The sequence below is a fragment of the Caloenas nicobarica genome, chromosome 2, assembly GCF_036013445.1.
Source record: "Caloenas nicobarica isolate bCalNic1 chromosome 2, bCalNic1.hap1, whole genome shotgun sequence".
Lineage (NCBI taxonomy): Eukaryota > Metazoa > Chordata > Aves > Columbiformes > Columbidae > Caloenas > Caloenas nicobarica.
The window spans coordinates 96,103,073-96,131,041 of NC_088246.1; the positions used below are offsets into that span (position 1 = coordinate 96,103,073).

Sequence of the window (27,969 nt, forward strand, 5' to 3'; positions counted from 1 at the left end):
CAGGAATATCACACATTTTCCCGATGCATTATGTTGAGTACACAGAAGCAGAGGAATGTAAACAGACAGAAGGCACATGAGAGGCCCCAATCCATTCTCCATCTGACGGAAGTGCGGATTTCATAATTCTGTCATCAAGAGTCTTTTCATCATTTTCTCTCTCTCAAGTTCACGCCTCAGAGTCTCCGCACTGTGTAATTAATGCACAAACAGCCAATTATGGGAACAACAACAAGTCTCAGATTTCAATTTAAAATAATTAACATTTTCAAAATACCAAAGGAGAGGGAAAAAGGTCAGGCTCAATTCAATGAAAAGGCTGATAACTGATGGCTGATTCAAAAACAAGTACCACTTGATATTTCTGAAGAGCAAACAGAAGCGAGAAAAAAGACATAAAAAGACCCACATGGCAAAACAGTTTATGACTTAATCTTACACCCATTAAAGGCTACTGATTCCAAAGGAATCATAGAATTGGATGGGAAGCTGGACTAAGACTCTAAAAATGAAACAGTTACAGTAAATGCCATTGCAAAAGACTGGTATTAAAGCCTTTTGCTCCTCAGCATGGTTTGATATTGGGGGCCATCTATACTCTGAATTTACTACAGCGCTACTTCATGAGCACACATCAGGGTGTGGGAAGTGGAGCCTGAAGTCCTTGCTCTCACACACTGAATCACTCCAGAATCCATGGGTTCTGCAGCACTGGGAATGACTTAGCTTAGTGATCCCATTTCTTAATGAATAGTGTAGGGGGAAAAAAAAAATCAGAACTATTTACTGTGTTGTTCTGAGAGTTAGGTATCTGATGCTTGTAAAGCAGTTTGGAGATTTAAACTGCAGTGCAGAAACTTTGTAGCCCATTCATGGACAAGGAGGGGTGGAATCACCCCCTTGTGCTCGAGACATCCTACAGAAGCTGAGTTCAGCACTACAGCTTCAGAATTACATTTTCACTGGAATGATAATTTTTTAGATGAGTTAGCAATGTTGAACAAGTGTGCAGGTGCAATTAAACCAACATCTGCAAAAAATAATTAACAAATGAAATTGGGAATTCACTGTGAATCCCAAAGTAAAAAAGGCTAATTTATTATGATGCCAAATAAATACTTTTCTCTTCAGCATAAGCCTAGGACTTTTTATGCTCCAGAAGTATTGAGTATATCCACTCCTACATTTGTATTCAGTAAATTATCAGCTTGGGAAATTCAGCTTTGATTAAATTTTAGAACAAGGAGCCAGCATGCAAAACTAGTAGGATGGAAGAATAGAAAATTGAAAGCAGGCTGCCTGTGGAAAGATAGTGGGGTTTGTTGTTTCTTTGAGAAACTACAAGAAAGACCACTGTAGCTTGACATTACTCCAAAAAAAAAAAAAAAAAGGAAAAAGAAAGAAAACTACTGCCTGTTTTTCATTTAGAAGAGCAGACATTTCTCAACCTCAGCTTTCCCCCATGGACATTTAATTTCAAAAAACAAATTGCAACAGCAATTATTAAAAGAAAACCTTTGTGGTTCAGACAAAATGAGTTGCCTGAGGAAAATCTTCACAACCCTTTCTCTCCAGGCCATTGGCCATAGAAATTGTAGGCTGCTGGCTGCAGCAGTTAATTAAGCTAGTTTGTTTTGTTTTGTTTCATTTTTTTTCTCAAAGCAGATATGAGTTATAGATATTTCTTTACATAACCCCTCTATTCAGAAGGAGCTGTCAAGCAGCAACAGGAAATCTTCTGGTATCAGGGGAAACAACACTTTACGGTAATTACGACAGAAAAAGAGAAATCAAGCTGATTAATGCAGAGAGCACCATAGTATTTCTGTGAAAGAACTGCACAGTACCTGTCTGCCAGAGAAATCGGTTTATGCGACGTGTATATTGTCTGAACTGTTGGAGTTGGTATAGTCTCTGCCAAAGATCTCAGAACGGGTGATGGAGTTAGTGGCGTTATCTTAGGAGATGACTGCACCCCACAGCACTGTAATTTGCTGTCTGTAAATTCTGCCTACAAAAAAATGTATACAGACACAGAAAGGAAAAAAAAAGTGTAGATTAGCTTCTACTGCTCTTGCTAACTTTCACCACCCAATTCATTGCCAAACAACAACTAATAACAAGCACAAATGGGAGGCTGTAGCTATAGCTGCTCAGTGCAACCTCTGTAGGTGCTGCCCAGCCACTTCTGATGGCTCTTTCGGGCCTGAGGAACAAGCCCGATGGCCACATGCACTATGTGACATGAAACTCCATGTACAGGACTGGCAGTGTTTGGACAAAAGAAACAATCAGGTTGGAGAATAACACTAATTATTATTGCATTTTCCCTTAAGAAAATGCAGAACGCTGACCACATGACATTTCTGGAGTATTCTTCAGGATTCCCATACAGTTTGCTGGTGGGTCCTCTGACTACTCTGTGTTTTGTCACAGCCAGCATCTGGGCTTCTAGCAGTTTGGGTTTCAAAGTCTCCACCCCTTTCCTACATTGGCTAGCCGGAACATGCCTCAAGAGAAATATTCTGCACTATCCAGTGACAGACGATATTGGAAGCACTGATTTAAAACAAAACAGCAAGCAACCATCTACCGTCTTTCAGGTGAGGTATATTAGTGCTGCAGTCTTACAGCAAAGACTGTGCCATCCTATACAACTAGAGGGGGAGGATCCCTAAAAATAAAACAACCCATCTTGCTTTTTGGCATGGACTATTTCTCATGCCAAATCACAGTGACTAGTGCCTGTGGTGCAGGTATGACCCTGACCTGGGAAGAGCATAGAGCAACTGCAGTTTGTCAGTGCATCAGGACCATTGGGATGTGCTCCTGCTGGTATCAGCTGCATTTCTTTCTTGACTTTTTCTTCTGAATTTGGTTCAGACTTTGGAGCGGGGAGTAAGAAAAGTCACCATCATAAGGGAGCATATAATACTTACTGGAATAGCAACTTTTTTTCCTTGTCTAAATTATTTTTCAAATTCTGCAAACCACATAGGATTAATGTTAAGCACAAACTAATCAGTTTAATCAGTGGGACAATTATTTGAGCCCAGGAAAGAATGGCTGCATTAAGTTTGCTTGCTTATTGCAAGTTTTTAATGTCTCCGTTCATGTTTCGGCTAAAAGCATCTCATATTCTCCAAAACAACAGAGGGAATTCCATTAATTCCACACAATTAGTAAAATGGAAAATGTAAAACCAACTAAAGAAACTCTCTCTCCAACCTTGGCCAATTATGTGTGTAAATACAGACTAATACAACCTCTTCAAACTTCCCTGTCATTCAGCTTTTAAAACTCAACCTTAGCCTACAGGGATATGGAACTTGATGTTGTTCCTCATGCAGGCTCCCTGTCCTCTGAGGGCTGCCAGACCTTACTTCACGGCATGAGAAGGAGGCACCTCTCTGTGAAGATGACGTAAATTCTCCCAGCCTTACTGAAATCAGCACAGCAGTGGCAAATTACACTTGCTGAAGATTAGTCCTGAGTCCTAAAGTGTGCTTGCTCTGGATAATGGTTTTATGGTATATACTCAAAGATCTTTTATATATCTGCTCGAACAGTATGTTTGAGCCAAATATTTAACTGGTCTAAACAGATGTAATTTAATTAACTTAAGTCTATGTGATTCATACCAGCCTGAGAATATGGTGGTGAAGCCTGTCATTTATCTATGGAAATCTCTAAAATTCAGAGGGGTTCCTGGCATGAACCTTGATTTTCAACATTCCAGGCAACAATGTTTTCAAATTTTTCCTCTGACAAAATCAACATAATTGCATATACACCACCAAATTGGGAGCCCTACACAAAAGGTAAAATCTTCCAAAAGTCGTCGTTCATAACCTTTTTCCCCTCAGTAACATTTCAAGGAAAAAAAAAAAAAAGTGAAGGGGAAGCAAGGAAGAGAAAAAAAAAAAGTAACCATTGTTACCATCTGGGACTGTGTATGACCTGAAAACATGCACAGTTAGAACTGCCTGCAAGTCCTAGCACTGATCTGGACCTTTCCCTTACAGCTCCAGCCTGTGTTGCAGCTCCTCTCCAGCCCTCGCAGGGCCTGGGCAACAGGATGCACTGAAACACTGCCGGGGAGAAGCTCGTCTCTTTGGGCTGACACGGTGGACCATGAAACACAAGACCAAAGTGCAATTAACCTTTCTAATTGTTTTCCCATCCTTATGCAGTCCTCTAGGTACCTGCTGGTTTACAAAAGGTGTTTGTACATGATTCACTTGAAGGAATGTATGATGGATCACACAGTATTTGATTTTTATTGTAACGGTGTTTTAAATATTTGTGACCTGGATTCTGGCCTCCACCCTGCCCAGGGAAATGGGACTCTATAGGAAGAGGAAGGAATGTCAGAAAGATCAGTTTGATCTTTGCTGCTTCTCTCCTGACAGAGCATAATAACAATCTCAACATTTGAATTTGTCACGAAACAAAGATTTTCTGCAAGATGGAAATTTCTGTGGGGAAGTATATCAGGGTAGCTTCTCTTTATATTTTAAAGTTGTATCACTCCAATGATGAAAAAATATTTTCTATAGCCTTCCTAAATTTTGCTTTCATCGTAACTGTCATAGGCAGAAAAATAATTTCCTGACTATTTTTACTAACTAGTGGGAAAGCTATTCTGTGCATATCTTTTTGCTCATATAAAGCAGTACTATGAAAGACAGACGCACCATAAGTTTAACTTTTACTCATACTACCCAGACTTGGCTGACCTAGTGAAAAGGTGCTGTGACATATTCCTGTGTATTCTCAGATACCTTTAATTAGAGCTCAACAGTGGCACTGACACAGCATGGGGAGCCTAACTAGTTCTAGCTTTAAAATACCTATTTGGAGACAAACAACATTTAGATGAAATCTCATGATCAGGTTTATTGTGAAAGAGAAGTGACTTTCTTTAAATCATTAAATGCAGACAGTTACTGCCCATGGCCCAACAGTGACTGAAGTTACTTATCTCTGATTATATACCAGATATAAATTGCTGCTACCAGTAAAAATTAAGGTTAAATTCTGAAATGCTTAATTTTGTGAATTTAATTTTTTAAATATAAATCAGTTATTGCGGTTTGTAATTCTAATCAGAGAGTGTTTCTTATAGATCAGAATCACTTCTCACACTGGAAAGGACAGAAAGGGTTATAATCAGGCCCACGTAACATATTCATTTATACCAAATCCTCTAAAAATCTTTTAAAATGCTCTGAATTGTCTGAGTATATATTTTTGTCATTCTTATTATATAATGCCTCTATCCTTAGAGTAGAACTTAGATTAGACTTGTTTTTTAAATTGTCAAATTATTGTTTCCTGTTTGTATGTAGTTTACCTTGCCAAAGCCCTAAATTCCAACTTCTATGAAAGTTTAACTAGAATTAAGTTCAATACTTGATCCAGGTTACTAAGTAAACATGGGAGTTCATACAAGGATATCATTGTAGTCATCAGCACACTATCTATAATTCTTCCTTAAAATTCGACATAAATTCAATGAAAATCAGTCCCTTTCTTGTGATGGCACAGCAGGCAATTTCAGGCGGGATGCCATGCAACTGCTAGACAGAGGACTAAGTCTTCCCACTCCCTTATTGCTCCTTAGGAATATGCTCTGGAGCTTCGCAAGTGTCCTCTACAGTCCTGAACTGAACATTTTGGAATTCGCTCCATTAGCTGTGAGCCTTTACCTTTAACTCTTAGTCCTCTGTCTAGTAAGCAGCAATGTCTGTATGCAGGCAAGTTATTTTTTGAATAATGGGAATATTTGACCAATTTGCACTCTAATTTCTACTTTGAATTTATCTTTTTTTTAATTATTATTTTTAATGACTGCTTAGCGCATCAGTTTCTGACACTTAAAAAATCAGTTGGAATTGTGTTAAATACACAGTTTTTTAGTTGCACGTTCTACTTACAGAAAACTGTGGTACTGTTGTAAAAGGATCGAAAAAAGGATTAGATGTATCAGCAGGGAATGTCTTTATCTTTAAAAAAGATAAAGAAAAAGATGTTACTTTCAGAGCATAAAAATGCAAAAGGAAAAAAAAAAGCAGCAAAGCATTGCAACTACAGTGACATATCCAACAAATTAGAGCAGTTCAGCAGTGCTTGGACCAGACCAGAGAAGACCCCTCCAAAAACGCATACAGAAACCTGATGATGGTCAAAGCATAAATATGAAAACTTGATAGATTCATTTTACCATGTAATTGAATCTGTTGTACAAATAGAGAGCCGATTGCATACAATTTATCTTCCAACTCTGTCAACAGCCCTTGGATCATTACCTGCTTCCTTCAGCCAGTACTACATTTCATTAATAAAATATGTAACAGGAGTTACAGGAGTGCAGGAGTAAATTCTGCAGTGCAGGAACTTAAGCCAAAGAACTTGTGCTTTACTTATTTTGGACTTCTGAATTTTTAGTTACACAGTTGCTGCCAAAGACAAACAGTCAATAAAGAAAACCATATTCAAAAAAACAAAGCATCAGGGACAACTGCTTGTTTCACGTCCTGTGTCAAGAGGAGGGCTGTGGATAAAGGATGACCTTAGGAGGGATTTTTGAAAGGTGCCTGGATATGGAGAGGTGAGACACTGACACGTCCATGTGCCAAGAAGCCTGAGAGCTCCCAAGGCTCAGTCCATGAGCATATGGTCCCTGGTGTGACCAAGCCCTGCTGGAAGTCATTTCTGCCCTTAAAATAATTTCAAATGTTAAATGAAATTAAAGAAATATTAAAAGCAGCAACAACACCTGTCCCACTTCATTGTGAATGCTATTTCCCATGATTTCCCTCTCTACAATGCAGACTTAGTCATTCTATCAAAGAGAGGAACAAATATCAAATAAAAGTAGCAATTTTGAACTGCACGTCATGCTTTCCATTCGGAAAACGGCATTTTTTCACTGTAAAGGTGTGTTTTTCACTCTGTTACAGAAACTGCTCTGCATTTGTTTGTTATGCATGTCTTCAAGCATAATTCACTAACTACAGCTATATAACTGTCGTATAATAAAGGGAAAGCTACCCCAAGGGCCCTGAGCCCTTGTAGGCCAAAACAAAAGCTGAAATTATGACGTCAAATATAAGTAAGTGAATGCGTACTGTTTATTTTGTAAATAAAATAACAGAAACATATTGGTTTATAAGGATGCTAAGGGAAATCACCAGCCATCTGTGGGCCTACTTCTGCAAACATGTGGAATTAATCTTGGCATTAATTGTTAGGCTTCTTACACATGAGGAGTATGGATGGCAAAGACACAATTCAGCATGTAAATACCTTTTTAACAGAACAGAAGTGTTTATAAGTCAATTAAACAGATGCAAATGAATAAACAACTGTGCAAGGGACAAATTATTTTAAATCACAATTTTCTATGCTAACAGGTTAAGGAAAATGTCACACTCCTTTTATAGTCCTATATTCATGTCTGTTAGTAAAGTGCATGTATGCTACATTGCTGATTGAACCTATTCATTGGATCGAAGCAATAGCTCCTTGCAAGTTTGTGGTGTTATGTCATACCCAGAACCAAGTCTGTCAATGCAAAACATGGGCAGCTGTAGCATCTCTCACTCTTCTGAGGGACAGCAAACACCCATGAGCCCAAGCTGTCATTTTCAGGTTATGAAGGGTGTACATTATGTTACAGTACAAAATACAAGTGCATTCCTTTACAAACACAATCTTTGAGCCACTGGCAAGCTGGAATGAGAAGCTGGTTGTTCATATTCAGTATGAGTTTGATATGCTACAGCCAAAAATGCTCTAATTTTGCAGTTCGGTCTCATTAAGGAAATGAAGCACAGTTACTGAATATAGAAAAGAAAAATTATGCAGAACAATATTCAAGAGGCCACTGGGATTTGGGACCAGAGGTGCATAAAAGGAGTCAGCCCTGATTGCACACTGCAGCACACAGCCGTGCAAAACACGCTTTTGCAAAATAAGTACTGCAATCTGTAGGTGTGCCCAAGGCTAGTCTACATACCAAACATGGCAAAAAAATGGTTATTCTGTCTTAGTGATCAGTGTGAGTTCCTCTCTTGAGGAGCTGTGCTTATTTAATCTCAGGAATAAAATAATCTCAACAAATGAAAGGTTCTCTAGGTTCTAAACCCGCCAATTTCTGGCACTTTAAAGAAACTGAAAACAGAAATTAAGGAGCAGAGGGGCAAAAAACATACTTGTGTTCAGTTTAAGAGCGACAAACCGAAATCATCCTGCTCAATCCTTAGGATTTACTCTTTCTCTCATCCTTTTTCCTTTTGAGAAGAGCCCACTGTTACTCAAATGGCACAACAGAGTACATTGGTTTGGCTCGGGACCTTGACATGAGTTAGCTGCTGCCAGCTCCCACAGGCAAAGCAGAGACAACATTGTTGTTGGCTCCTCAGCACTGGCGAGAGGTTCTTATCTATTCATGACTTGGCTCTTTTGAGTAAGAAGTAGGTACAACATCTTCATCCACACTACAGCAGAAAAAATCTATATTATTTGAGAACACTTTTCAGACTGAGGATATGCAGGTTGGGATGACAGTAGCGTTGAAAGTATCAGTTAAGCAACTGGTTTACATGAAACTGCATTTGGAAATTTGAAAGGTGTTTTCACCCGGGAATGTACTTGGGCCTGCCTGTCCTGGGTATCTGCCATGGCCAGCAGTGTGCTGCTGAGAGCAGCAGTTGCCAGCACCTGGGAGGAGGAAGAAAACCCTGTGATTCTCACCCCACCCCACTACACAAGGAAAGCAGCATCATGCATGAGTCTCTTCCTGGCCCTTGTCTTGGCGTTGAGTTTATCGCATGGAGTCAAAACTGTCAGAGTAGCTCAGAAAACAAAACAATTCCTTGACCAGAAGAGGAGGTGAAGACCTAAATATTACGTGTTCCCCACACAACATATAGCCTTTATCCCTGCCCTAGCAGGAAGACTTATCATACCTTTAAACATCTCCTGACTCACATGGCAGAAGCAGTCCCTAAACTTTTCCTGGGTGCGCCTTCTCCCTGCTGTGGTGGCATCTGTTGAAAGATATCACCTGGGGACTGAGAAAGGAAGAAAAGCAGAGCCATCTCCATCACCTACTGCAAACCTGCAATTCCTCCAGCCTCTGGAGACCTTCAGGAGCTCCCAGGCTTCACCTGGGCTTGCAAACACAAGAGGAAAAGGGAGAGGGAAGAGGAGGGGGGCAGTTCTGTGTGCAGGACAGTTTCATGAAGCTGAATTGTAGCTGCTCAGGCTAGTAAAACGCAGTAGTTGCTAGTGTGTGGCTTGCCTACAGACAAGGTGCTGAGGCGTTCTGTCTAGTTTGGTATAAGACAAAACAAGATAAATAACAGCTTTAAAGTTTACAACTGAGCACAAAAATCCCTGAAGTGGCAGGTGGAGCAGCAATCCTGTCCATGGTGCAGAGATGCTCAGATGAGCACCTTCTGGCACAGTCAGGCTCTTCCATAGGAGCAAAAAGGATTAACTGGTGTCACAGGGGCTACAGAAATATCATGAGCAACAACAGAGCAGAGCAGTGCTCTAAGTAACAGCACAGACAGACTTTTAAATATAAAACTGGATTTCAAGCACACCTGCTCTCTCTGCAGGAGTGAAAACAGTCTTGCAGCCAAAGTCACAACCATAAAACGACCTTTAAAGCAGGTCCCATAAGTAACTGTCATGTTACAGGGGCGTGCCGTGAAAGGGGAGTGAAGGTGTTCCGTGTTCTAGTGGCGTCTCCCATGATGAGGGCTTGTTTCACAACCTCAAATGCCTCTTTCTTCAAAGGTCAAGTTGCACTACCATAGCAGAACTACTTTGGACAAATATCTCCTTGCCTAGAATAATCAGCTTGGCAAGTTGAGAATTTTCTAAGCTTAAAAGAACAGTTGGCTCTGAATGGAAGGAAGGAAGGAAGGAAGGAAGGAAGGAAGGAAGGAAGGAGGGTATACTACAAAAAGGATCAACACAGTCTCAGGAAAAGTCCAGTGGCTGAGTAATCTATAAGGAGAAAAATCGGAAAACCACTCCATTTAACAGTCACATGGGTTTTGTGGAAAATGAGTGAAATTTTATTCCTCCTTGGGTGATTTTCTGCTAGTACTCAAAGATTCTTGTTGCATTATTAGCTGTCCATTGGGGTGGCATATTTTGGAGGTATCTTTGCCACAACCAGAAAGAATTAACAGCACTAATTTTCCTTGATATACTGGAAGGAAAGGATACTGCAAGAAAGAATGAAAGAAGGTGAAGGAAAAAAAGAAACAACAGGACAAGAACCTTCCCATTTTCTTTGCATGTGTGCAAAGAGTTCTTCTGGGCAGAATTTAAAATCTCAGTAAAAACAACTGTACTTTCCCGAAGCACTTTTTGAGATGGGTTAGGAGAGAAAAAACAAACAAACAAAACAAAACAAAAAAACCTCAAACCTGTAACGCTCTCATAAAAGCAAACAGGAGTGGATGGAGACAAAGAAAGAATATTCCCATCTGATATGAAAACAGCAAGAGACTTGTGGAAAATTACTCAGCAGTTGGAACATGTTAATTGATATAAAATCAGCTATTTTGGGTATTTCCATCAGAGGGGAATATTATAAATGTCCTTGCTGTGACAAAAAAAAAAAAAATCACTTTTGGGAGAAGTGGGCTTAATTTGAATATGTTCTCTTACATTTAGGGCAGTCAGTATATTCACTGCCCTGCCACAACTTCTACAAAGATCCAGTAACATTTTCTGCTGTTGACACTTTGCTTCACTCCCATCCCCTGCACCTTGACTGGAGGACTTTGCGATAGGCTGGAGAAAATATGTGATCTCAGTGGGTTTGCACCATCACTTTGTATACTGGTCAGGTGGAAGACAAACTTAAGACCAAACATTTCACTAGATTCCTGTCCATGGCAGCAGAAGCAGAGCTGCTAACACCTGAAGCAGTGTCATAAACATGGCTCTCATTATACACATATAGCCAGAGGAATATTCTGTGGTGCTTTATTTGAAAATACATGCTATATGTTGAATATCATCACATTTAAACAGCAGAGAGATTTGTTTCTACTCATCAAATTAGAAAAGATCATCAGACAAAACTACTGGAGTACATTGTGATAGCATTTGCCAGTCCTGATGTGTGATCTGACTTAAAAAACACCAGTTATCCATTAGACCCAGTTTGCACAATCGGTTATATGATTTTAGACTCTGACATTGTTCAGTAAAGCTCCTTGTCTGCTGTCATACCATTTCAGTGGCTGAAATTAATAATGAGGTCAAAAAAGTAAAGAGTTTCTTGTATTATTCACTGTGCAATACCCCCATGGCCAAACAAATTCTTCTGAGTGGGAGTCATTCCTGGCTCCAGTGATCACTTGAGTAATGTCAACTCCAGTTCCTTTGCACGTGGCAACAAAACTGGCGTGATAGTTAGGCAGGCGTAATCACTTCCTGAATGCACAGGGCAAAAACCAGACAAAACTAGTGCAGTCCAATAAATTTATAGCAGGATGGAGACAAAAATCAGCAATACCATTGGGTAATCAGCCTTGGAAAAGGTCATGTAAACTAAATGCATTGATGAACCACACTTGGTGCGAATCCCACCTGTGCTGCTTCCCAGGCCACCTTCTTTTCATGGGATGCAAGATTCTTCCCACTTGTTGAAACTATATCCAGGTGTCAGTGTCAGCAGATGGATTTCATTTACACACAATAAAGAGGGGCAGTTTTGCAGAAATGTACCATTGAAAACACCCTAAGGCACGAAATTTGAAGTTTCTGAGGAGGATGGATTTCTATGCAAGCTGCCAAGCCACAGAAACACTGTGTGTTCAGAACCTCCCTTGTTACTCTTGTTCCCTCTGGGGAGATAACACTGGGAAATCTCCTTCCTAGCTCCATTCGGTCTTCAGGTCTCCCTTGTTTACTTTGCAAATAACCGGTGGAGACTGGAGTTCGAGGAAGTGCTTTAAATCACATTAATTAACACCTAAAAACCAATATAAGTGAATTCAACTGTGTAACTCCAACTGTGTGTTTCCACAGGACTTCAGGACTGCAGTACAGAGTCCCCCTCCCCACAGGTAACAACCCCTTTTGGTAAACCGAGAAAACTCCACCTTGAAAGCCATGTTCATTCCACGGTGTCCTTGTTGTGCCAAGCTGTCTTGAGGTCTCCTCAAATGGCGAGCTTGCCATTCCTCTGCTCACTGCTGTACACCAGCCTTTCTCTGGACCTTGCTGCAGGCTGAGTCCACCTGTCTTAGAATGTGCCTGGCAGCATACACCATGTTCTTGATGTCTCACTGGGTCCTTGTACAATAGGGCTAGGACTTTCCTCTCATAAGATACTTTTGCCCCTCTTAGAGTAACTGTGCAACCCTTGTTAACACAGAAGCATTTCCAGGAGGTGGCTGTGTGGTTCCTTGGCTGTGCTCCAGTGACCTCTGTCTCCCAAATGGGTGCTCGAGGGAGTTCATGGGAGTGATGTACACAGTTCAGCCTGCCTTTGCTGCAGCTATAGCATTTCACAGATGCTTAACGCACAATAGTTTGTAGCTGCAGTACAAGCTATACACTATTTACAAGTGAGTTTACCTAAAACGCAGTAGCTAAGATGCCTCAGATAAAATCCTGAATCTTCATGCCAGTTTTTGTACTAATTTGCAACAGCAGCCCTGGAAATCGTGTTGGTGCTAGTAATCCCTCGTATGCTGCCTTTAAAGATGGAGCACTCTGTTGACCTTCTCTCTAAGGACTATAACTGTGTTGCTAGCAAAGTGATTTCAGAGGTATTGGGAGGAGACAGGGGGACAATAGTAGTAATGTTATTAAGTCAGCCCAGTATCTCTACAGCACATCAGACGGGAATGCATGTCCTGGATCATTTTTTCAAGGTAGATTTGCCTTGAGACTTTGAGAAGATATTCTTCAAAAACATACAGAATAAGAACAATTCAGATGTGACAAAAGCAAGCCAGTGTCCATGATCTCACAGTCTTCAGGACTTTCAGTACTCTCTTGCTGATGCTGTGAAGGTGAGCAGGCTTAAGCAGAACATAACCTCAGCATGGCCTGTCAGCCCAGTCACCATCCCCTGAGGAAAACGTGGCAAGGCAAAATGATGTCATAGTCTTGTTGCGTTGGCTAAAATGCAAACTAAAGATTGCAGCATTTTCTTGGTCTTTGTTTAAAACACAGAATTGAAGCAAACAAAAAGCAGTAGGTATACTTGCTGAATATGGGTTCTCTCCGACATTGCTGCAGAGTAAGTTAGTTGCATTGCTAGGACAGCTAATGAGAAGTTACCTTTTTTGCCCCTTGGTCTTTACCAAAGAAATCAATGACGATCAAGTGCCAGGTGCCTAGATCGTGCGCACAGTCAACAAAATCAAGTGGCATCTTCTGCAGATGGAGGCTGTTCTCATAGAAGAAAGTCACTAAAGATGGATAACATGAAGAGGAAGAAATGAGTACTGTGATTCCTGCCAGTTGAGAGTGCCCCGGGTAAGCCATCTATTTCCTGATTTCACTGCCAGCAAGAAGACTGCACATCCATTTTGTACCAGATGGAAACTCACCACTAGCCACACCTGATTATTTCTAAGCACAGACACTGACAGCTCCTCATCCGATAACTGTTGGTTCACCATGTCTTATTAACACGGAGACTTCAAATCCAGGGACATTTCAACAAAGGCTGACTAATAACCACATAACATACGTGCATTTTTTCAAAAGCATCAGGATCACATTCCTCTACTGAAAACTTATGATAGATTGACACAAACAGTGCACTGCCTGACCCTTGTCCAACACAAACAAGTAGTTTGGCTTCCTACTGTAATCAATCTCTACTCGTGAGAGAGAAAAAGCTGGCTGAAAGTCCTTAAGAGTCCAGAAACTCAACCAATCATGGTCTCCTTGAATGTCAGGCTAGTGAGAAGTATTTTGCATTAATTTTCTGTCTTATTTTTCTGGGCCATTGAGCTCTGCCAAAATCCCCAGGAGTTTATACAGTTCATTATTCTAAAGGAAAAGAATAGCACAGGTAAAGTCAGTGGAGCTGCAGAAAAGTGTTAAAATGACAAACTGGTGCACTACTTTTATATATCTGTCCAGAAGGACACTTAGCATATTTTCAACTTCAGCATGTGACTAGTCCCAGTGAGTACTGCAGCCTTAATCTGTGCATCTGCCTACAAATTTTGGTGACCTCTTGTGGATTATGATCTTCTCAAATACACACAGTAGTGTTGACTGCTGTGCTGTGCTGCAGTTTGCCAGTCTAGCTACTCTAAAAGTCTGCTCTGAATTAAGCTTCTACGTGACAACAATCCTTTCCCATCATAACATGCCACCCTTTGCAACACGCATCATGGAAACAGGGCACTGCTGCTTTAAATGTGGCGAATACAAAACTATGTGATCCTATCAGTAAGACCAACTCGAGTAGAAGCTAAGTCTACAAGGAACAATGTTTTCCCTGGTTTAAGATTTGTGCATGAATGAATCAAATCCCATATCTACTAAATCTTTTGTGATGTTATGTATAAAAATCTATTTATTCATAACCTCATGCCCTTGGCTATGGAATCATTCATATTGCCAGCCACCAAGCATTGAAAAAACACAAAGATTCTGTCTTGACCGTAAGTAAAATCTTGTTGTGTTCAAACACAACAGCTCATTAGGCATATACATTTAGAGATTCAAACACTTGCATTGTAATACTTTGCCACTTCAGTGCCATGAAACACATCAGGTGCCTCTGTGTCTGTTGAGTCCCTCATTAAAGCAGTCCAGCATCAAAGTAAATGTATTGTTCCTTTTCACAGCTTATTTCCATCTTTTCAAGAACATATTTGGATGCTACTTTGAGAGCCAGTCTCCCAGTCTGAGACACTGTACTCAGGCACGTTCCGTAGATAAAGAGATTAGTCCCAGCCAAGGGATAATCCCAATTGATTAGGACTATTAGCACATAGCTCACTCTCGCCTATCCTTAATTAGAGTGTAAACTTCTACTTTGGACTGAGAGGAAAAGTACAGACCTCTTCTGTTTGCCTCAGGAGTGACAGCAGCTTCAATGCCAGAAGGCTCCTCTATCATTTGAGCAGAGCTCTGCTTCCCCATTTTTTCTTTATTGGGCAAAGGATCCAGGAGATCCATTATCAAAGACATCTCTGTGAAAGCAACTGAGGAAGATGATAATGCTGCAGCGAACGGGAAAAGAAAAGGGAAATGGGAGAGGAGCCAAAAAATGACAGTCCTCTCCCTAGAGGTTTGCTTGTGGCACTTATTTGGGGGAAGAAATACATTGTGAATAAATAGTCACAGGCAGATCCTGGTCCCCAGTCAGTGACTCCCTGTCCATCCCAGCAGGAATTCAGAGGGAAGCCAAACCGGGACCTGGGGATTTTCTGCAAGACACATTTCCAGCACCGCTGCCTCCAACGCCCCTTCCTAGCACCATGTGGTGATGGAGGAGGCCAAAACACACTTGTCTGGCAACATCTGCTAATGATATGGTCTCTGGGAAGATTATAATTAAGTCATTTGATTCAGAAAACCCCTGAAGTCTTTCTAAAATGTAAAAGAAGCAGAAACTGGTCCTTTCAACTTGATAACTGGGTAAAAATTAAGGAGCTTACAGTGATTACTTTTAACTTTCTCCTCAAGAGCTCTGGGATAGCTCAAGACTAAGACTCAGGATACTCTCTTTTCCTGTGGGGGGTCGTTATTTTTTTAAAATTATTATTGTTGGTTTGTTTTGGTTTTGTAATCCTATGCCTACTGTCTTTAGAGTGTGCTCTCTAATGAACTCTATTAAGAACTAACTGTTCTTGGTACGGGAATATGCCCACTTCAACCATACTGCAGATGTGAAGAAAAGCCTTTACCCACACTGCCTCAGTGCTCCCGGTCTTGGTGAGCGGGCAAGGAGAAAGCAGAGTTTCTTCAACACTTTTTCCAAACTGCTAGCAGCAAGATAAGAGAGATCTGAAGGACAAAATCGTTTTAGAGGCACATGCAAGCATGGGCTCTGCTGACCACAGATACTTTGAAGAGAGCAAACTTTGTCTGACATCTGGGCAGCTCAGCCACTAATGCAAACACACGGGCTCTATCTGGATGTGAGTGCTTGAGCTTTGTGATCATTGATTTTGACAGTTAGCTCAACTCAGATGCAGCATGAGTGCCAAATTGTGCACAAATTTAGGTGGTCAGGAGCCCACTGTACTTGGCACAGGATTTCCCATCTCCAGCGCTGCCAACAGGGTTCTCAGCAGAGCATGTGCACATGGCTTGGTGAGTGTGCCAGATGGCATGGGCAGCTCCTTCGTCAAAATCCATCTTGGCAATATCTGGCACGTTGCCCAAAGTGGTCATGTGATGTTCCACAGCATTGAAGCACTTGCAAGGCTCTACCCTTTTTTTTGGTAGAGGAACAATAAATGATATTCACTTGCTAAACGAGTTTTGTAGAGGTTCACTTTCCTAACCTCACTGGCTGATCTTCCAAGAAAGAGGGCTTGGTCTTGGGTTGCTGAACATGAGATGAACGTCATACCATAGAGCAAAGCCATAAATACTCAGTTTTTCCATAGCGATGGTTTTGTGGCCAGGTTCCAATGAATAACTCTAAGGAGTATGTGAGAATTGTTTTCTAGTCATCAGGTTTAAATTGGACATACAGGACATCTCCCTCTGTAGAAATTTTCTTCCTCAGCCCAAAACAGTTTAGCATTTTGTCTTCCAGAGGGTGATACAAGGGGTAATGAACAGGACACACTGAGTTCAGTGGGTTTTAATCCAACTACCATACTAGTTGATTAGCTGGAATTAAGCAATTCCTGTTTTCTTTCTTCCACAATTACATTACAGTTTTCATCTATAATCTACAGTATTTGGGACAAGATACAGGAACTGTGGAATTGCCACAGACATGCAGAGATTTATGCAAACTTCAATTTATCCGCTCAACTTACTGGTTATTTCGACTATTGCCACTCTTCTGAGTTATAAGACTCATCTCACAAATCTCACAAGCCAATGACTAGGTCTCTTTTTTTTTTTTTGCTAGTAGATAGACTACAACAAATTAAATAAATAATATACCTCAGTAGGGCATTTTCCCACTGTTGTGGATAACAGTAAAAAGCAGAGGACAAATCAATAGACAGGTGACAAGAGAAAGTCGATGGTCACTTAGGTACTGCTGCTGGTTCATCGGAAGAGGCTGCTATTGGAACTGCTTAGGAATTTTCATCAGAAAACGCCCATTCATTCAAATGGAATCTGCTGCAAAAGAATTTGTTTTGATTCAATTTTTCCTATACTTAAAAAAAAAAGAATAATTAAACATGTTTTAATTTCAGCATTTTGTCAGAAGAGGTTTCAGTGCCTAGCTTAGAAATAGCATTTTGGTTGGAAACATGAGTTCATTGAAATTAATTAACAAACATTATTCGAAAATGAAACACTTCACAACTGCTAAAGCGAAAACATTTCAAACTGGCCTGAACCTTCTCTCCACCCTGCTTACTACTCTCTGACATTTGTTTCATGATGTTTTACAAAATGCACGTTTTGAAAGAAAATGTAGACAAGTAGATTTTACTTTAATCGAAGAAGAAGAAGAAAATAAGCTTCCCTATCGGTTCTGATTATTCAATTGAGTGGCAAATTAAAAAAAAAATATGTTTACTTGCTTTTTTTTGCTGGTTTTACAAGTTGAGTCACCCAGCCAGTTAAAAAACAGCTTGGAAAGCAGATGTTTCCATTTTCTGTGGGAGCTTGAAGGCATTCAATTGAAATCCCACAGAACAGCCAAGCAGTTAGCATCACACTTGCTATCACATTGGAAAAATGTGAATTAGAATTACGCATATATCAATTCATTAGTGAGTTGGAAAGAAAACAAACACACAATAGTTACTCACTGGAGTCTAAATGCAATTGTCACTAATCAGAGTGAGGAAGAGAGATTACAAACTTCACAGTTGCTGAGACAAAAGGAATTATGTACTTCTCAGGTCAAAGGAAAGGTGATTAATATGCCCTTATCAAAAGACTTTGAGACATAATAGCTTCATCAATATACTTGTCTCATTGAGAGCAAACATAAAAAGATACACCTAGTTTCAAGCAGGCTTTAGCAGAGAAGGTGAACATTTTTCTGTGACACAGATTACTGCAGAGCGGAAAAGGAAACTCTGCCAGTACATCCAAAAGTTGATGTTCCATGTCTGAAAAGCCCTGTCCGTCTATTGTTCACTATTATTTTTCTCAGGCAGATGTTGCACCTACTTATTGCTGCTAAGAGCGTGAAACACATCCACTTAAAAAGCGAAGCAATAATCTGAAATAAAAAATATATATTGAGCAAAAGTATGATTGAACATATCAGATCTGATTTACTAAAGTATGCAGGTTCTAGAAGATATGCTAAAGATTTGCCTTCTCAGCTTGCAGCAGGAGGTAGATATCAGCCAGTTTAAAATCTGTTTGCTTGCATTTACTTGATCCCCTTCACTTATTCTGATGTTGATTTCAAGCAAAAGAGAAAGCTGTTGCTGTCATGGAATAATTGCATTTTTGATGGGGAGGCGGGAGAGAGGGATTGCATGTAGTGGGGGTTTTTGTCTGTGGTTTTTCTTTTTTTGTTTTGTTGGGTTTTTTTTTCAAGCTACAATAACATTTATGATCATCAAGTTTTCTGACTTTCTTAACCACTGCTGAAGTGGTGACAATCTATATAATCTCAGAGGCACTTAGAAAAGCTTTGGACTACAATAAAAATGGTTATTACACTAATTACAGAAAAAGAGAAGTACACAGACAATCTTGCAGTGCCCTAGATATGGTTATTTGGCAGTTTCAGATGCTCTGCATCGTTAGGGAGCAGCCTCCTAGGATCTTGCCTGTTAATTGGCCTCGAGTCACTGTTATTGCAGCCGAGCACATCCTAGACTCCTTCTCATAAATTGGTGAAACTTCATTTTAAAGTTACTGCAACAGCCACACCAGTCCCATTTGGAGTACTGCTCCAGAAACTACACTCCTTGCAAATGTACTTTATCACTCCCAGGGTCCTCAGGAGAAGCATGTGTGAAACAGATGACTTGACCTAACACTAAATCATTTTGTTTGTGGGGTTAGAGTTCAGCTGGATCAGCTCTTGTCACAGCCCCACCAAAGAAGCTGGGATGGATGAAACCATCCAGCACCCATCTACAGGAAGACCTGCGGGTACAGGTACAGCTGTGACACCACAACCTCAATCCTCCAGCTTCACAGACAAGTCTGTAAATGACCATCAAACCACCCACCATATAGGCACAGCAAATATCCCGCTGCAGGACAGCAATGTCACAGACTTTATTTACAGAGTGTTAGTGGTTCTCTATGCTCCTTTCCTGAACCTGTCTCCCTGCAGGCACACGGGTGGTAGAAGACCCACCAGTCTTCTGGTGTAATTGTCTTCTCAAATGAGCTCCCATCATGTGGCAGGCCTGCTATGGAGTCCAGCCAAAGTTTTAAGTTCCAGGAACAGCTTTGCTTCATGATCTGGCAGAATATGGATAAGCCTTTGCTATTTTATAATATCTACAGACATGGGACAGGCACATAGAATGCCAGAGGACAGTTAAGACAGTTCTTAAAATGTACAGAGATGACTAAAAGTAATTGTATGTGGCAGATTTTGTCACTTCTCCAGGTAAATGCTTATACCCTCTTGATCCAAACTACCTTCTGACATTCCACCCTTACCTTCATCTCAAGTTTTATAAAAAGTTAGCCAGTGAGTCATTCAGTGTTTCAAAACAGTGAAGTAGAAGATACAACATAGGCACAGCGCAGCATCATGCCTGCACTTTTTTCCACTTAACACCTTTCCTTCTTTTTGGTAGCTTTTCTTGCTCATGTACACTTTGTATCAAATTTATCACAGTGTCCACTGGTGCAAAGTTGGCAATAAATTTCACCTTGTGGTTCCTTTTATTTCTTGCAGAATTCACTTCCAATTAGTCAAAGAAACAGGGAAGAGTTGAATCACCTGTCATACATATACAGAGCGCACCGAGTTGTTCTTCTGCTCAGCATACACATAATGGGGAAAAAGATTCATTGAACAAATGAATTCAAATAATTAAAGTAGAGGTGAAATAAAAAGTAAATCTAGATGCTTACAGTTCATTGTTTAGCTTTCCCTCATTTTGTTTCTTCACTGACTCTGTGTGTCCTTCTATAATGGATGAATGGGAGCAAATCCACAAATAGTTGGGTAGCGGTCAAAGAGTTTTACATTTTTAACTGAATTTTAAACTAAGATCCAACAGGCAGTCTGAGTCTGACTGCATTCCCAGACACTCAGTTATCTTGCCTATTAGTAATTCAATAGACTGCTTGTGAGACTGGCATCCACCAGAAAAGCCCCATACTTGAACATGCAGAGCTACATATTAGTTGTAAATCCTATTTATAGTGCTTTATGTGTACAGACTATAAGAATCAGCTATCAGAGTGTGCAAGTCCAATCCAAAATGTATTCAATCATTATCCTGGTTGCCCAAGTGGCATGACTGTTTTTTAAAAATGAGCTAAGTCTCCTCTCTAGTTATTAGCATGCTTTCTATAACTTAAATGATGCTCAGGTAATTTGCATTTTCTTGATTTGCTTGCCTGTGTGCTCCCAGGAGCCTTGCACTGCAGGCAGCACAGAGCACTTTCTGCCAATCCCCAGTCAAATGTCTCATACTCAATTTGACTGGGCGCCACAGTGTCCTCCTTCAACTTGCCTTCTTCTCTAGTTGACGCCCTTTTCTTGCAGTGGAAAAAAAGGTCCTTTGCAATACTACTAAGTTTAAAGTATTTCTTGAGATCCTATGGAGCTAGATTTATTGCCTGTTGCTACAAGTTGTTGGGTTTTTTTGTATTAGTTTGCCTTAGCAATTGCTGCTCTTTGCTTTTTCTTAGTTTAATAGGGAGTTAAAGGACATGAACTTGAAACTTGGAATAAATGTACCTTTAACATGTTGTTTACTGTTTTGAGTTCTTATCTGTATGTATAACTACATATAACGGACAAACTGCTTCTTTGTGTAAATTCTTTTGCTCATAATTGGCCATTGCATATAAGCTTAAATGTACAAATACTGTTAATTGAGAGGCTGGCTTAGAAAATAGACTTTTTGAATGTTCTCCTTTGAATCCAGGTCATATTTATTGCTTCCATTTCTTGTGTATTGAGAAATCTTTGTTGTTGTTATGAAAATGTAAAAGTAGAAAGCTTCTAATTCTGAAATATGTCACAAAGACTTCCTAAGTTTTTTAGAAGACCTATTTTATCTTCAGTATGTAGTTCACCATAAATAAAGCATTAATAAATTTGTGTCTCACTGAAATGTTTTAATGACCTCTGGGGTGTGCAGACATATTTGATTTATGCTTTCACCCAGTTATATGGTAGATACATGCTATCTAATGCTCTTATGAAATATTATTTTTCAATTACATTATTCCTGCTTTTGTTTAGAATTAAATGCCAAAAGGACTGTTTATGGAGCTATTAGAGTTGGATATGTTTGCCTGTCTTCCACTGAAAAATTGCTTTGCACAGTAAATGAAAAGATCTTCAAAATGAAGGCAAGAAATACTGAACTCATTTCCCACTGTTATTTGGCTTATTGCAACCTTGCAATATTGTCATAAAAATTTAGCAACTAAAAATCTAATCAACTCTTCTTTATCAATATAAAAAATATTAAATGGGAATGGAATGAGAAGATTCTTTACTCGTTCTCCTCTTTCACTACTTCTCAGTGAGACTCAGTGAAATCCCTTTCAATGAATAGGATTGCTTACACTAGTAATGCTATTACTGAAATAAAAATATTTATTTCCAACTCATCCTAAATAAAAATATCTAGCTTTACACTGAAGGCCATTTATTTTTCATTTTTAAGCTAATATATTCATAGTTTATACCCTTTAAATATTGTATCTCAAGTTCTGAAATAGTTTTCTACTTACTGTTTTCCACCAATAGATGGCAAGTGAAGCCCTAAAAATTTATTCACTGGATACAGCCTGAAATAAGAACACATAGTTTGCACTTGCCAGCTGTAAATCAGTGCTCTCTGACATCGCTTCAGATGTGATTGTGATTTAGTCCTAGCCCATCCACCTTGCACTACAAACTCAAGTCCAAGTTTAGGAATAGCTACATTTTGTGTGTAAGACTGTTAATTCTTATCTATTTTGTCCTACTCCATTTGGTCAAATTGAGGTTTGTGCACATCGTCTTTCTCTCTTGGTTGGGAAGGTATTCGTTAGCATGGCGTAGCAGCTGTAACATTCATTCAGGATCTTAGGACTGAGCTTTCTGTAATGAAACAAAAAAGCTCTGCATTCACAGCCGTGTCACAAATCACACTGTGAGCTGGAACAGAATAGCTTGAAGCTCAAGCTTTGATTTCTAGTTCCATAAAAGCTAGAAACAAGAGAGAGACTGCTGGCAGAAAGAGCCTACTATAGTGTTACAACTAATTTTAATAAACCATAATAAGGATGCTCGTAACGTGATACTATAATTTGTCATATATAATGCTCTATTTTTTTTAAAAAGCAAGGTCTCTCTGAAACATAGAAGTAGGAAGGATTGAATCTTGTTTACATACAAGCCAGGTATGGTGCTTAAACTCAAAATGAAGTGGTACAAAAAGACAGGGATTTTCTTCTGCACATGATATAATGATTTTAAGGACAGCATGTAATGCATTGTAATCAATTAATTGCAGAATTTACTTGAAAAATGAATAGACGCCTGTATAAATCACATAGTTTGAGGAGTGCAGAGCACAAAAGGATATCTTGCCTTCTAGGCAATCTGCGTTAGTAAATGTTTATTATTCTCCTGCAAAATTATTTCCTGAAATCAGTCTGCCTTGCAACTGCCCTGCTGTTACTGGCAATCTAAGTATTGATGACTAAGTGACCATCAGAGCTCAGCTGGTTCTTGTATATATCACAGTACCTCCTCCGAGTAGACAAATTTGACTGCTCTGATCCCTGCATGGCAGCCTGGATGAATTCTATTAATCCAATCCATTCACTAATCCTTTCATTTTTATAAGCTAGTTTGGTTTTGTGAGCTCCACTTCTAACTGTAACTCTCAGCATGTATTAAAGCTTCCACTGTATGGGCAACAGCAGCAAAACATGGATAAAACCCAAGGCCGTCAAGAAGCATCAATAATTAGGCACTGAACAACGAAGATCACGCAGCTGTGTCGGTGACTATTAATCACTCTGCCAGTAAGGCTATAGAAGAGAAGAGAGGATGTCTGAAGCTGCTTCAAATTAACAGCTCTCCAGTGAACTGGGGAAGTTTGGCAGCATATATCACGACCAAAATTTTTTAAAAATAATAAGAAGTTGATTTTAGGCATCCACTTTAGGTGCCTTAGTCTCTCTAGTCCAGATGACATAGAGAAGATGGCTGTTTGAATGCCTCTCTGCAGGAAACCCCCTGACCATGTAGGAACCTGACCTTCCAGCCCTGTCACCTCAGGTAAATACCCCAAACCAGGCCGTGTGAATGACACCTTCAGATATTGCACCTGTCACTGAATATGAAACAAATGGGTAAAATCAATAAGCAACTTCCCAAGGACCAGGTCATAGCATGTAAAATCAGCATACTGCCATTGACTTGACAGTAACACAAAGCTAAGCTGTACATGATCTTGACCCTTAAATGACAGCACATATTATCACAACAGAATTTCTAAATAAACAGACTGGCTCCGAGTTAAGCATTTCCCCTTAGCTTGCTTTTGTTTGGAGCCTCTCCCGCTTAAAAGTAAACTTTCCATTCAAACCTCAATTGAGAGCAGGCTGCAGCCAGTGAAACTGCAGAGAAAGATCTGTAAACAATAATTGCTCTGTACAGAACAAGCTGACCTTTATAGACATTAAACAAAACAAAAAGGGTTGATTGATGCTCTGCAGTACATGGTATCCAAAATATTAAAACCAAGAAAGTCATAGAAGGTTAGCTTATGAACATACAGCGTGATAAATTATGTCAGTGGATGGGGGGGTAGGAAAGCGGAACGCATGACTGGGTTAAATATTTAGGGAAAAACCCTGTATCCTCAGCTGGAAAAGGAAAAGTGTGTAATGCTGACTTCTGTTAAATGGAAACAAAACCCAAACCTATGTTATCTAGAGCAGGTCAGTTGCTAAAGTCTCCATGAGTCATTTTTAAAAATTCTTATTAATACAGTAAGATACAGTATAATGTTTTTAATAATAAGAAATCTATTAGTAAACTCCAAAGGATAATTGGTCACAGTTTAGCCACAAACCTGTTATTAATACAGAGAAGGACAAACTAACATATATAGAATCATAGAATCATTTTGGTTGCAAAAGACCTTTAGGATAAGGTCCAACCATTAACCTGATACTGACAAGTGCACCACTAAACCATGTTCCTAAGCACCACATATACATGTCTTTTAAACACCTCCAGGGATGGTGATTCAACCACGTCGCTGGGCAGCCTGTTTCGCTGCTTGATAAACCTTGCAGTGAAGAATTTTTTCCTAATATCCAATCTCAACCTGCCCTGGCGCAACTTCCTCTCATCCTATCGCTTGCTACTTGGGAAGAGACCAACATCTCCCTCTCTACAACCTCATTTCAGGTAGTTTCAGTTTCAGTCTGTGTCTTGTCAACTCAAACTACAGACTAAATGCTGCAGAACACTACACCTCTTTCTCTCTTCCCTTTGCTCTCTTTAAATTTTCCCTTCCCCCAGAAATGTATGGTGCTGGGGTGGGGTCGTTCACGTTAAATACATATCTTCCTATCACTTTCCGGATTGAGATAGTTTCATCATCCAGCACCTCAATGAGGTTCCATGGAAACTTTCTCATTTACGCAGACACACCTCAGGCTACAATGGTATTTTCAGGTGCAAAACTGGGTCCCTCCTATACAGTGGATAAGCAGTAAGCACTGTGCTTTAATTGCTGGTGCTGGCACTGGAACAGTTCTCCCACCAACAAGATCTAGGGACTCCAGGAATGAGAAGGCCCTTTAAATTTCAGTTTGCTGCAGTTCAGAGATTCAACATCTGCACTATAAAAATCTTGGGGTGTAAGGACTGTTCAGCAGAGCCAGGTTGAAGGGCAAAGATAAGAAGGGGCTCAGCAGGAACAGGGTGGGTGTCAATAGTACTGTGACAGAAAGTAAAGAACATTCTTATTGAACCTTACAGAGAGACCATCGAGTGCCTTTAAGGACTTTGGGAAGAAACAATCCCACAGGCTGTGTAAGAGAGAACAGCTGTGCAGACCTCTCTGTCCTTCTAGGGCTGCTGTCCATTCCCAAACTGTAGTACATCAGTGACAGCCTCAGCTGCTCTCTAGCTCCTGCCGAGTCCTCTGTATCAAATCTGTCTTCCCACCCAGAGTGGCAAGTCTCCACTTGTGCCCATGACGACCTCAATGTGCCTCTGAAGCCAAAAAGCCACAGCTGAACATTCACATCTCTTCTGCAAGCCAGGAGGAGCCTGGGATGGATAAGCCTTCACTTCACCAGACTTGCAGGGGAAGCCACGTCTCTCATCCAGTGGTAAGAGGACACAAGCAGTTATTTACAAACAGGTACCATACGGTCTCTGGCACATCACCACAGAACCTTTCCAATTCTGTAAACTAGGACCTGGTCATGTAGTGAAAGCAATGCCCAGGACAGAAGTACCTTAATATAAAAATGTTTATGCCAAAAACATAGTGCCATGCCCCTCGTGCTTTTTGTATGCTTTAAACATGGTTTCTAGAAGACAGCAAAAATGGCTTTGAGCAGCAGAGGAGCTATCTGCCATCAGAGCTATTTGCAATGCGGGATGACCCAGAAAAAGTTAAGGATCATACTGTGCTCCTTCAAGTAATCTGCTGGGAACCCGAAGTGAAAGCCTGAGATCTCTGAAGTCAAGAGGTGTTTTGACTTCAGTGGGACCAGCATGTCTCCTTGGCTTTTGAGCAAAACCTCAAATCACATACCTCTAGAAAAAATAAGTTAATAATCAACATGTTATAGACTACTTTGCGTTAAAGTGAAACAAAGCACTCTGCTAATGAAACATGAAAGTGCAGGTACACATTTTCGGATTGGCTATTGGGTAAGGTCTGAACAAAACTTGTGGGGAGAAGGGACTTTTCAGACAACTCCCAAAAGCAAATCTATGATCACGTTAGGAATTTACCTTAAAGTGACAAGCTAATGAAACCAGTGTAGCAAGTTGTAAAGATACCCAGGTAGGAGAGACACATGAGAAGTCATCTAACAATAAAAAGTTGCATTCAGAAGATCAGTATAATATTTGTTGATGTGGACTGATTTTCAGAGATGCTGAGGTGAGTTTCATGCTCAGGATCACTGAATATCAAGGAAATTTACTTTATTCCTGTGCACTATCCAATACACTGTATAGCATCCCATTGATTTTAGCTGCAGACAAATTATTGAAAATCCTTACATTTTCCTGGTTGCAAACTGAAACTATTTACCATAGGTGTGGCCTCTGTGAAATCCATCAGGAGGTCACCTGGCTCCAAAGCAAAGGTACTTCCAGCATCTGTGGAACTCTAAAGGCAAAGAAGAAACCCAGCACTGAAAAAAAAATCATTCCTGTAATTCTGATTTGTTTGTTTGTTTGTTGTTTTGTTTTGTTTTAATTCCTTAAAGCGTAGATTGTCAAACGGATTTCAAATTTCACACCATGTTTTTTAAGTATGGCTACTCACGAAAGACAGATTACAAAATTATGCACCTTTGAAGTCAAGGTAAATATTAATTTAATCCTGATCCACAGCTCCCTAATGTTGATGAAAAACTATTATTGATTTTAGTTGGGTCTTGGAGCAGGCTTTAAACATGTCCTTACACAACAGGTTAAAATTATTACTACAACTATGTGTTTAAAAATACTCCTCGATGTCAAATTACTCCATTTAAGGAAAACCTGTCATCTGCAACTCCCTACCACCCTTCCTGCTTACTCTCGCAGCTGACATAATCTCATCTCTTTCCACATTACCTTGCCACCAGGCGAAACCTGTGTTTGTCCTTCTGATGTCTGTGGTGCACATGTTTTCTGTGATCCGGGAGATGCTGAAGACACAGGTGTTGATGCTGCTGCTGCTGCTGCCAGTGCTGGAGGAAGATCATCTTCATCACTGCAGTTGATAAAAGCAGACAGACCTTCTCATTAGAAAATGTCACCGGACTGTGACTGTACTTGTGCTGGAGGAGGCACTGGTAACCTGTATGTCAGCTGCAGTGCTTTGGAGTGAAGTTCCGTTTACTCTTCCATCTATAATGCAGCTGACTTTTCAAGTAAATTCGATTTTTTAAGCTTTAAAGTATCCTCAAAAGTGGATTGGCTAGACAACTCTCATCTGCAAATAGAAATCTTACGGGTATGATGTGCAAGTAGTGTTTCTATGGAGAACGTATATATGAATAAATGAACTTATTTAATATTATCCTGCTTTAATGTTAACTCTTTTCTGTGGAGGCTGGCAATATTGATAAGAACAGATCTGGTTAGATCTATCCATGGGACCATGCGCTTCATTGGCTTTAGACCAACGGAAGATTCGACGGCCATTATGCTGTTAGTCTGTGCTATTGTTTTCGAACCATTTTTAATGCACTTTGATTGACTCCAAAAAGGAGCTCTTTAGAAACATTCTTGTGAGGGCATCTTTTTCCTGTCCCATTTATTCCATCTACAGAGAAAACATTTTATTTAAAACCAAGTTGTACGTTTCCCCTGGGCTCTAGGCCATCAAGCTGAGCTCTTTCCTTCTCACCCACTGTCACCACTAAATGAAAGCCGGTAGAGAATATTATACCTTCATT

The 27,969-nt window shown here is 40.0% G+C and overlaps 1 protein-coding gene across 1 annotated transcript; it reads right to left on the reverse strand.

Annotated features, from left to right (window-relative positions):
* Window positions 1–110: 110 nt before the first annotated feature.
* On the reverse strand, window positions 111–27,715 carry LOC135985017 (band 4.1-like protein 4B). Its single transcript, XM_065627938.1, has 6 exons — window positions 27,609–27,715; window positions 27,143–27,281; window positions 26,613–26,690; window positions 5,940–6,008; window positions 1,848–2,011; window positions 111–190 (listed from the first exon to the last, which is right to left on the reverse strand). The coding sequence occupies exons 1-6, from the start codon at window positions 27,713–27,715 to the stop codon at window positions 121–123; spliced, it is 627 nt and encodes a 208-aa protein (XP_065484010.1). The 3' UTR covers window positions 111–120.
* Between the last annotated feature and the right edge of the window lie 254 nt (window positions 27,716–27,969).

Excerpts from the sequence above, each read along its gene's own strand:
- LOC135985017 (XM_065627938.1), bottom strand. The coding sequence starts at position 27,715 with ATGGCCGTCGAATCTTCCGTTGGTCTAAAGCCAATGAAGCGCATGGTC. Across the intron at positions 6,009-26,612 it reads TCACAGAGGCCACACCTATG|ATAAAGACATTCCCTGCTGA; the intron begins GTAAATAGTTTC and ends TCTTTTTTAAAG. Across the intron at positions 2,012-5,939 it reads CAACAGTACCACAGTTTTCT|GCAGAATTTACAGACAGCAA; the intron begins GTAAGTAGAACG and ends ATTTTTTTGTAG.